We start from the raw sequence: 12,196 nt of genomic DNA, 5'->3' as shown, positions 1-12,196 counted from the left end.
TTTCTCCGGCCAAAAACTCGCGAATCAAAAACGAGGAGTGGCGCAGCGCGTTGTCGTGATAGAGAATGGAGCGGTTGGACCTTTTTTCTGGTCTCTTTATTCAAACGTCGTTTCGCAAAAGTCGCATTCGTCCTTGTAAAATTCTACCTTTACCACTGCTGTCCTTGAAACGAACTCTGACCGCACTATACCCTCAGTACGGAAGAAAACAATGAACAAGATTCTGACTGATATGCCAATCTAGGGCGCGGAGATTCACTGATTTTACATTGGGAACAGCGAATTTTCTTCTCAAGGCCATACGTATACATCAAACTTACATGTTCAGTTACAATTTTGGACAGGAAGTCCGGATGTGAATGAAGACGATCCTTCAACTCATTGCAAGCTGACAGACGATTTTCCTTCTGTTCATCACTCAAAATGTCTGGGGACATTTGCAAGTTGTCAGTTAAAATGCTTGTACTGACTCGTATGAGATGCTACGTTCTACGAGAAGCTCTCTGACCGTTATTCGCCTGTCAGAACGAACATTTTTGCCACTTTCTGCACGTTTTACTGTTTTTTCAGGTTAATGGGCGTCCCGAACGTCTCTCGTCTTCTAACGACTCGCTTCCCTTACAAAATCGCTCATACAACTTATAAACAGTCTTCAGAGTTACAGCATCGTCGCCATACACCGTTTTCAACATTTCCTGTGTTTCTTTGGACACTTTTTTGCATCTTGAAACTGAACTGAATGTTCACACGTTGCTCAGAATCCTTGATGAGCGACAGACGCTATAAACATAACCACCCCACTCTAGCGTCGCTGGACGCTGACTGACAAGTCAGAACGTGCCCAGCTTGACACTGCCAGTTTCGATGGATCAGGCTATCGGATAAATTACATCACAAGGTTTAGCGTCATCAGCTGCTGCTAAAAAAGTTCATTCACCGTATTTTCTGATCACACCTCGTATTTGGCCAACTATGATAACCAGTGGTTGATTTAGAGGAGCAATACTGCCGATTAAAACGCATTAGGACTCTTAGTGATTCTACGCCGGTGTGGGAAAACAGTGTTGTTTGAGTGCAACTTTGTCACCCGAAAACAGGCAATGGACTCCGCACAATAATTTGTATCACCATTGATCAGAGACTAGGTGCAACTAACGTCACATACGTAGGATGCTGTTAACCTAACAACGCAAACGGCTTCGTTTGAAGTGGTGTGGTGATGGGAAAGTATGGGCTGCTGACGAATGGTGTCGCATGCCATTTTCCAATGCTTTGGAGAAGCACTATAGTATTATTCCTGGAGTTATGGTGTTCGGAGGCATTGAGTATAGCTTCAGGTCACAGTTGGTAATGAATGAGGTATCTGTGACACCGTAACAGTTCGTGACGGACACAACATGTGATCTCGTGTTACCTCTCATGCGAAAGTGTCTTGGTGCAGGACAGTGCTCGTCCACACGCAGCACATGTCTCTATGAACTGTGCCAGTTCTCAGGATATCAAGTAACAGTTACAACAGTTGTGGGCCTTCTGGCCGCAGAAGAGTGTACATGGCTTTATGACCTTTCACATCCGAATCAGTGATTGCATTTAGCTTAGGGAAGGAGTGACGTTAAACTGATAATTGGGCTCACAGTGCCAGGTTATTTGTAAATTTGGCTCGATTTTGTAACTACTGAAATAAAGCCGTATACCATCTCAGCCATTGAAGTTTCATTTAGTTATCTCATCCTCTTCTGGGTGTTTAACTTTTTTTGTCACGCAGTGTAGGTCGGTGTGAGGTGGAGGTTACACCATTAAGTTAAGTAACGGTTTAGACTTTTTACATAATACTGTTTGTGTTTCCCTTTTTTCGTTGATAAATGTATAGCTATGGTGTTCTTTTAATCATTGACAAAGGTCTGCTTAGGAACTTGTGGGTTTTATTGTTCTGAAGAAGGTGTAGTTATCTACGCCGAAACCTAGGTTAACACTAGGTACTTTTTTCGCAATCGAGGCGGGTTTCTATGTTTTTAATATATTAACCAACAATTGCTGACGCGCTGCGATGTTGAAGATTCTTAAAAGTGTAGGTTTAGTCTCTGTGTTTCCAGTTCGATAGAACACATTCGTCAGGTTCCTTTTACGCTACATCTGTGAAATCCACTAGCTACTATAAAGATAGTATTTCAGTTAATATCTATCACTTGGCGAAGCTTTAAGCCATTATGCAAGATGATGTGTTTATCCACCAGAATAAGAGCGACAAAATCTTCTGAAATACATGCCATACTGAAATATTAAATTGTTTATTTGTTTAAGAAAAGTAGCCTTACATTTAAAATGCGTTGAAAAACCCTGTTACTTTACGAAATTTCAGGGTTTAAGAAAAAATCGGTCAAAGTAACCTGTTTGTCTGAACCACTACTACTTATATTTGGCTTTTATCAACAAAATAAATGTTGTATTAGGAGTGCAAAGTTCCATAAACCACATGTTTCATAGAAAGTAACATAGTTTTTGTTATATCCTAGCCAGTAATGCCACCCGAGCCCGCTGCCAAAAGGTTGGCAGCATCAAAGTCCGGACGCCGTCCGCATAAGCAGCGCCAGCGAGACAGGAAATCGCCGCAAGTCTGCGCGCGCCACCGCTGGCTTCTGGTTTCTTAAGCGCTGGAGTCGCGAACGCTAGGACGGTTCTGTATTCGCCGCTCAGTTGTATACTCGCCACCGAATTGTGTACTTGCTAGTCAGTTGTGTGTTCATCGCAGCAGAGTTGTTGTTTGTCGTCAGCCGACGTTGACCTAGCCGCTCCGACTCGAACTAGACAGATTTCTGTAGACATGGAGTTCACTACTGTGTTTCTGTATCTTCGTTAATAAAGATAAGTACCGACTTTTATTTAATCAGAGTGTTTGGGTTTTCATCTTTCTGTTCACTGTTCCAGCGGACCGGTCGGCCCGCTATTAAAAGTGTGGCGGTGACTTCGTAAGCCGTTTCTACAGCGAATTGTTTGTCGCTACGAACGCCGCCACAAAAGTTTTCATTTGTTAACTTCAATGATGGCAGCCATTTTCAATTTATAAAAGTCACGATATTGGTATTGTCTTCAGGAAATACTAGGGAATATTGTCAGTTATTGTTCATTTGAACATTACAGCTATCATATCCATGTGTAGAGACTTTTGTTATCTACTGTTAAATTTACATATTACCATCGATTTCGTTTTATATGTGCTAATCAACAGTCTGTGCTTATCTAGGAGATTAATCAATGGTCTTCATATATAATTCATGTCAATTTTTAAACGTGTTAAGATTAAAATATCATATGTAAGTGTAATGCATTATATTTGTTTACCATTACTTATACCTCTGGTGTAATTTTGTATGGATTTGAGGGAGAGAAGGGCCAGATTTTTCTGTGCCTATTTTTGATCTGACATTTTACTTAATGCAGTGAACATCTATAATATTACTCTGATGTCTGTTAATGACGTTTCCAATTTGGTTTCATTCTCCAGTCTGTCATTTGAAATAGACTGTCAAAAGCCTTTTCATTGTCACTTAAAAGTCTCCTGTGCTTAAATGGTCATCGTCATATAATCTATTCTTCTTTAGCTTCTCCTGTTGATTCTCCTTTCTTAAGTCCGAATTGATATTTTTTCTAAATACCCAGCAATCTTAGGCTTTAATCTCTCCTTAATAATGTGTTCTAGAATTTTTGAACAATGAGATGGAAAATTCACCAAATTTCTATAATTAGAGCTCCAATTTGTATTTTTTTCTTCACTATGGTACTTTTCCTTTCTACAACTCTCCTTTTCTTTTATCTCAAGCATTCTTTAGTAACTAACGAAGACTACTGTCTGCTCCTGTTGCTGATGCTTGTGTTGTTTCAGGAATTATTCTACTGTAACCTGATAGTTATAGGTCCACTTTACTCATTCTTCACTACTACTGCTACTACTATTACTACTACTACTATTGTACTTATTTAATCTGAAATGTTTTCAACATTTTCTTTAACACATGATATGTTTGGGGAAATAACCTGTTCAACGATCTGCCACAGATTCATACTGGAAGAGAATCTTACTCTCTATGACCTCAATTATGTTGCTTCGAGGTTTGTTCTACTTTTCCATTTCTTTTCGCTAGGTTCTGTACTACCTACAATGCATCTGTCGTGCCTTATTTCTTTGTGCAACCAAGTGTCATCTGCTTTTTTAAATTTCTTTGCAACCTAAAAAATTGGTTTTTCCCAATCTGTTTCTCTCTGTTATGAGAACTAGTATTTCTTTGACATCTGTGGTTTCCTTGCATTGACTTTCTATATATTACTATACTACCTGTGGCTTAGTAATATTTTCTCAATCCTTTAAATTTACATTTTCCCGTATCTTGCTTATCTTCTCTGTCTGAGACCTAAATTCTTCAGTTATGTCTACACCTTTTCTACTCGTCCCTCTCGGTCTCAGTTATATATTGTTGTTGTTTAAATCTAATATCGCACTTAGCTACAATTAGTAAGTAATACTAACAGTCTCTAAATCTGTTAGAAATTACTAGGTGAAATTTGGTTGTGTTTCTTCATTAATCAAAATATATTTCATACCAAACATTTTCTTCCAGTGCTTTAAAAATATATCTTTTTCTCTTGTTGCACAATGTACCCATTCATTTTTCCCATCAAAATTGATTCTCCATTACTATAATAGGCTTGTCTAAAGACCTTCTGATAAACCTATTATATATTGTCCCACGAGGAGTGGTCAACATGGAGGGATATGACAGGAACGATTATTCGAAGCGAAATGGTTTAGTATATATGGACTCAAAAATTTATTCCTTAAGAGCTCTGAATACTTCTTCATCCACGATACTGTGAATCGGAAGTCTTTTACTGGAAGCTCTTTGCTTTCCATATTTTGGGAGGCCGTAGCATGGACCAAATCAACAAAAAATTGTCTGGTAAAAACTGACTCTACAAGGCAATCCGTAAGAGGTATGAGCAATTGTTCAATAAGAGAGATGTGTCTCACAATAGCGAAGGTTAACAAGTCCTCATAGCTCTTCAGGTACTCATTTTAGAGCCCATGTTTACTAAACAATTCTTTCTTCAAATGAGTCAAATGGTTCAAATGGCTCTGAGCACTATGGGACTTAACTGCTGTGGTCATCAGTCCCATAGAGCTTAGAACTACTTAAACCTAACTAACCTAAGGACATCACACACATCCATGCCCGAGGCAGGATTCGAACCTGCGACCGTAGCGGTCGCGTGGTTCCAGACTGTAGCGCCTAGAACCGGTCAGCCACTCCGGCCGGCAATTCTTTCTTGATTTGGTCCATGCTACATCCTCTTACAATATGGAAAGCAAAGAGTTTCCAGTAAAAGATATTTGTTTGACAGTATCGGATATGAAGAAGCACTCATAGTTCTGAAGGCATCAATTTTACAGCCCATATTTACTTGCCTTTTTTGCTTCGAATGATTGTTCCTGTCATATCCCTGAATACTGATCCTTTATCCTGTGACACTCTATATGGTTCAGTGTCTCTCACAATTCCTTTTCAATTTTTAGTGACTTTCTCCTATTTTATATTTTAATTTTAAATTCCTTGCAGCTTTTAGAGTTTATTTTACTGAGTAGTAACATGAGAAGCCTCTATAGTACATTTTCCCAGCCATATCATGATCCCATGATCAGTGGTATAATTCACTTCTATTCCCTTATTCATGACATTAAATATTATTTCTCAATTACTTAGTGTTCTCATTCACTATCAGAATAACAGTATTTTACAGAGTAGCATTGTTGTGTAATGCTACAAAAATCTCTTCAGGAACTTCAGTATTATATCCCAACAAATGAACGAGCATAACAGCCCTCTTGATTAGCTGAAATAATGAGTTTAATATTAATTTGTACGCTGATGCTTCCTTACATTAACTACAGACTGAATAGCGGCGCTACAGTTAAGAGGTATCGCTAGGTGCATAAGTTTATAAAATTTGTCTCAATAAAGGTAAGACACCATAGATATACAATACGCAGAATGGGAGTAGTAATTATAAATAATAATTCCATTCCATTAACGCACTCCTACTTTCGTTTAGGGGAGTGACAATCCTGGTGTCTGCACACGGGTTACTGACTTGTAGGCTGCCTTAAAAGCCGAAAGCCTGGCGTATCACTGAAACAAACAGAAAACTATCTAGATCACGAACGTCTGGGAATGTCTGAGATCTGCGTTAACAAAATTTATCTGTTATATTTAGGATGAACTGAGTTCTGGTACAACTGTGTGGTTATATGCTTCCTATATTACTGTATCACTGTAAATGACATATTAAGATAAATGTACTGTTGAATGCCTAGCATTTAGCGCAATGGGTCGATTGCGCTGAACTCTTTTTCGTCTTTAGTTTTGCCTTGCCGAGCAGCAGAATCTGCAGCCTTTCCCACGCTACAAGGAAACCGCTTGTGCTACGTCCTTTATCGCACTGAAGGAATTAATACAAAACGAGTATTAGAGAACATTTATCGCTCTGTCTCTGACGTTCGTTTATATAGGTACTATCTTGTTGCCATTTAGGCAGTGTGATAAAATTACTGTCGTGTTCATATATAGCGAACATAAAAAATGGAAACAGAGGCAAAATAAGAAATCAACAAGGATAGCGAAAGTAAAAACAAGATACCTGAATTACCGAAAGGCAATATTAAGAAACTCATATTACTTATGGAAGGCAGAAAAATGTGTTGATTTGGTGCGAGTATTTCCTTGGAATTAATATGAGGACACCGGCTACTTTTGTCAAATAAGATATGTGTGCATTCTATTGCCTGTTTTCTGTTCACTTCAGTAGGCTCTTTCAGCAGTTTTACTTGGTGGCTGTGAAATGCTGCGCCTCATCCAACGATGTTGGAAACGAAACAGTATGCAAGTTAATCTTACGAGAAGTAGCGAATAATTATGACACAATACTGGTGTTTAAAGTACCCCTGTCATGAAAATATCGTTTAACACATCAGGATGATTATCTCAATCCAGTTAATTGTCCTTTCCCACGGATCGGCAACATAAGGTACATACTGTGTGTTTTTCGTGTCGCCCTGACAACTCTGTGAAACAATGTTCTCATCTAATACCTGTACGGGAGAGCGGCAACACAGCTGTAGATCTATCTTCTCGGAAATATTCAAGATCAGTGTTCCATTTGACTATCTGTATTTGTATATTCTGTAGTTTTTCTTCGTAATTTTGATCTAGTGTCAAGATAGGTCTCGCGATATGTCTACGGATTTCCATTAATGAAGTTCCATCAAAAACTGATACCTCTTCGCCCTCTTTCCCCAAGTAAAGAGAAAATCACCAAACAAAGGGTAACAGAAATGTTGACGTCCTCATTTGTTTTCCGTACTTGTGATCGCACTTGAGGCTGTTCTCTATATGCTAGAACGCATGTTGCAATGCTGACCTGTTTTCCTTCGTATAACGCGAGCAAGCGTGCTGGTGACATGTGTGAACGTTACGTGACCACGAGCGCCGTTGATGTTTCCGCATTGCGACGTAGTTATGTATAGGTCCCTCGCATGTTGCACAACACGTAAAGCAATTACTGCAACTGCAAGAGCGGCTGTAGCTTTACTGTGTGTTCCTACAATGGGCTTTTATTAATCGGATGACTATGGTTGTGCATCTTCCACCAGTCAGCAACTTTTTCAACGGGACTGTTTCCCAAAAACTGGAGTGCATGTTGCAGTCCGAAGCAAAACAACAAAACTAGTGCGAGGCTTAATTAAAATTAATAGTACTCAATTGAAGTATCTTCTTACAGTGCTAATGTATCTTCATCAAAATCTACAGTGACGTGGTTGTTTCCACACGCAGTTTTAGTTACCAGCATATAAATCCATGGTTATTTCATAATTATTAAGCTAAATGCACTTAAATGGGAGCACTATTTGGTGAGAAATATTATTTTATTAGCTTACAATGTGCAGCACAGATAGGAACACAAAATGAAACGGAAAGAGTAAAGCCGACAATCTATGGAAATAAGGAATTAACTTAGATAATACTGAAAAAATGAAAACCGAACACTTTTTGAAGGTATGTAACCTAGCAAGTCTAAAGGTGCACGCCTTCATGAGCCACTGAACATCTGTATACTGTGTAAGTGGATGAACACAATTTAATGTGAAGTTTGCAACACCTTACCTGATAAAATACTGTAATTTACAACTGATAAACTTCAGAGCCATTCTTTCGCACAAGGCTTCAATATACTCTTTTCGTGACATTTTGTAGATCTCATTCTGTACACTTGTAACCCTTAAAACTAAACTTCATCAGCCATCATAAAATATTAAAAACTTCATGTCCCACCACATTTCACATCCCCTCCGTTTCTAGACTTTCACATCTTCCACTGTCAAAGCTAACCCCGTGAATAGACATCTGCTCCTTAAATGTTGTTATCTACGATACTGTTTCCCATATGGGATCAGAGTTCCGTGTCCTTTGCCAATATATCCCACAGTTGATAGTTAAAACTGAGATAGTGTTAAGCTCCTGTATTGCTTGACACTGAGTCGATTGTTGTCCTTACTGTCGTGGGCTTTAAGTCGGACGCTACTTTGATACAGCTCTCAGTGCTAGTCTACCCTTCTTCAGGTCTCATCATCTCCACATGCATACTATGTCTTACATCCATTCCAACCTGCATACCACTGCCAAGTCCGTCCCTTCCACCCTGTCCCTTCCCAATCTTCTCTTCATTACCAAATTAATTATTCCTTGATGTCTTTGGATATGTCCTGTCGACCGATCCCTTCTTTTAGTCAATTTGTTTCATGAAGATCTTTTCTCGTCAGTTCGATTCAGTATCTCTTAATTAGTAACTCAAGTTTCTAGTCACTTATTGTTGACGTTTCACATATACTTAAGGATCCATTTCCAACAAATAACTCAGAAAAGACTACCTAACACCTAAGTTTATGTTTGAGGTTAACATATTTCTTACTTTCAGAAATGCTTTTCTAGATACTGCGAGGCTGCCTTTTACATGCTCTCTTTCCTCGGTCAGTCATTTTTGTTGTTGCCCAGAACGCAAAACTCATCCACTGCTCTTAGTATTAATTTTATTTACCGAGTTCTCTCACTGTCGCCTCTTTTACTTCACCGACATTTCATTACCGCTACTTCACTTTTGTAGATGTTCCTCTTACAACCTCATCTCAAAACGCTATGTACTCCTTTCAACTTATAAGTCTTTTGGCGTCCCTTCCAGAATCACAATGTGTTAATCAAATCGTAAAATTTTTATTTTTCCTATTAATTACATACTTCTGAAGTCGTTAATGAATGTCATGTCTAATTAATGTAACTTAAAGAGATTTAAAATAAGCCATAACATTAAAGTTGCTACGTCATCAATTCTAGAAAGAAAAAGGAAAAACAGAATTAAATGGGTTTGTCTTTTGAGAAAGCTTTTGAAAATGTTAATTGTCATGCGCAAATAGTACAGAAAAGACCTAAGCCAAACATGTAGAGACGATCCCTAGAGTGAATTTCTTTCTCTGTTATAATCAAATGCTATTATAATAATCACAATAATCAGGGCGTAAATTTCTGTGAAGTCGTGAATTTTAGGACTTATTTTCTACACGTGAAAGAAGAAAATACACGTATATAGACGTGCATCTGGAACGCTTTATTTCTATCTCCTAACCTATAAATCAATGAAGGAAATTCACGGGAATAGAATATACCATGAAACCACTTTCAACTCATTCTTCCACGTAATACTCAAAATTCTACCTTGCTCAAGTAGAAATTCTAAATAAGAGATTCTATGGCATTTGGATAGGAAGAGGTGAAGCAATTTCCTGGCCTCTGCTATATCCGGGCATAAACCCACTAATCTTTTTTCTGTTCTTTTTTATCTTTTTTTGGTGGTGGGGGGAGGGGGGAGAGAGACTTTAAATCTCTTGTATATTGAAAACCGCTGAAAAAAGCAGACTATCATCAAACACGCTTTACGGGAGGCTGTGAAGTAATACACACCACTCCAAATATATATCAGCACATTCGGATTCAGTGGGACGATGCATGTAAGGAAGAGTTTGATATCGTTTGCTGGTGGTACTGTTCCCATGAGTTTCCCGCGATTAAGGCACTACGAACAGGTGTAGAAAACAGAAATAAAGTGTTTCTAGACACATGTGAATATGACATTTTCTTACGTGATGAGTAAAGAATATGTCCAGGAACATGAACCGTAACTTAATCGTAAAAGAGTTTTGTTGAAGCTGATCTGGAAACTTAGTAAGGACTGTCTCTGGTCTTACAAGCTTTGTTTGTTATAATAACCATTCTTTAACGTGATGACAGAAATGAAATGTAATCAATACACTCACCTCAGGCAAAATTCTATACTAAACCAAATTACGACTACGAACTCCATGTAGAAAAGGATGGCTCTGGCGTCTTCTTCGTACTCTTGTATCGTAGAGAAAACGCTCAAGGCGAGGCACGTGAAGACCATGCAGAAACTGAAACAAACAGGAAAAACGGAAACTGACACACCGGAATCGTGCACCAGACAGACGAAATTTCATAGCTCGTTATTGTTATTTTATGAGGAGATGAAAGAGTCCTGGAATAAAGCATCTATCACAGAAGTCACGTATGCGGATAAGATAGGAAAGTTAGTTTAAACTGTATAATTATATTTAGAGCTTCTTCATAGTATATCAAGAGGATACGAACAAGGAAATAAACGAGAAGATTGTATGTATATGTGTATACAAGGTGTTCCAAAAGGTTCACTGTAACTTCAGTGTGTTATAGCACCCGAACTGATTAAGATATTCACACCATGTTTAACTGATGTGACACACAAATTCAAAAAGTTCTGTTTGAATGTGTTCCAGGTTGCCGTGAGTGCTGGATAATGATAACAGTTCAAGAAACGTCTCAGTGTGTGGAGTGGTTTATTCAGACCAAGTCGGACACGCAGGTTCAAAGGAACTTCCAAACATGGTATAGGAAGCAACTACCATGGAGGGCGTCGATGCGCCGATGGTATAGAAACTATATGCAGACAGGAAAAATTGATGTGAGGCGTCATCCTGGACGGCCTGGAACAAGTGAAGTCGACATACAACGGATACTGTTGGTTTTTCAACCATCTCCACAGACACCTTTCCGGAGGGCATCGCAGGGGCTGCAGATCTTTGGGGCGACCGTGCACTGGATCCTTCGAAAATGTTTACAGATGCGTCCATACCGATTACAACTGCTGCACGCATTGAAAGCAGATGACAAGCCACAGCGTGTACGTTTTGTTGTGGACATTCTTCACTGTTTAGGCGAGAACAGAAATTTTCTAAACAACCTAGCATTTTCCGACTAAACGACGTTACTCGTGTGTGGTAAGGTAAACAAATATAATGCTCGTATCGGGCACAGGCTACTAGCATACTGTGAGGGATGAGTTTACGTCGTTTTGACGGCCCGAAAGTGACTGTGTGGTGGTGTTTGATGGTTGATACCGTAGTGGAACCATTTTTTTCCTCAGAAAAACACAGTTAACTCGAACAGTTACCTTGTTATGCCGGAGCTGTTTGCGTTATCACAGTTGGTTGACCACCAAGACACAATCGTTTTCGAACATGCACCGGTACTTCAGATGTTCTAGACAAAATGTTTCCAAATCGATTGATTGGCTCGGGTGGTCCAATTCTCTGGTCTCCTAGCTCGCCTGACGTTACACTGACAGATTTCTTTCAGTGGCGTAAATCAAGGACAGGATCTACCTGACGCCTGCCAGCCAGATTGATTTAAAGAACCGAATCGTTACTTCCAATGCCCCAGTTGACGCGAGTATTTTGCGCCTAGTGTGGATAGACCTTGAATACAGACAGCTCTAATGCGCGCCATCACGGGCACATATTTTGAAACTGACTGAAACAAGCGTTGTGAGATAGTGAGCACATAAGCCAAACAAGGTGTTAATTGCTCAACTAGACTGGATGCTATAATACATTAAAGTTGTACCGTACCTTTTGAGACACCGTATTTATATATGCAGTTCTCGCTTAACCCGAGACATATAACTATCTCAAAAACGAGGCACAGTACGAAAAAAAAGACATTCTAGGTGAAAAGTTGATATTAATAAGGGAGACATCCGTGTATGC

At 39.1% G+C, this 12,196-nt stretch overlaps 1 protein-coding gene across 1 annotated transcript in view; it reads right to left on the bottom strand.

The window, feature by feature from the left end:
• LOC126473146 (potassium voltage-gated channel subfamily KQT member 1-like) overlaps positions 1–12,196 on the bottom strand; it is a 1,059,334-nt gene that overhangs the window by 565,431 nt on the left and 481,707 nt on the right. Inside the window, exon 2 of the mRNA XM_050100004.1 lies at positions 10,412–10,546. Within this exon, the coding sequence (XP_049955961.1) occupies positions 10,412–10,546 (135 nt within the window). The remainder of the gene's footprint in view (positions 1–10,411; positions 10,547–12,196) is intronic.

This window comes from Schistocerca serialis, chromosome 4 (genome assembly GCF_023864345.2).
Source record: "Schistocerca serialis cubense isolate TAMUIC-IGC-003099 chromosome 4, iqSchSeri2.2, whole genome shotgun sequence".
In the NCBI taxonomy this organism is placed as follows: Eukaryota; Metazoa; Arthropoda; class Insecta; order Orthoptera; family Acrididae; genus Schistocerca; species Schistocerca serialis.
The sequence above is the reverse complement of the archived record's forward strand: the minus strand, read 5'-3'. Positions and strand labels throughout refer to the sequence as shown.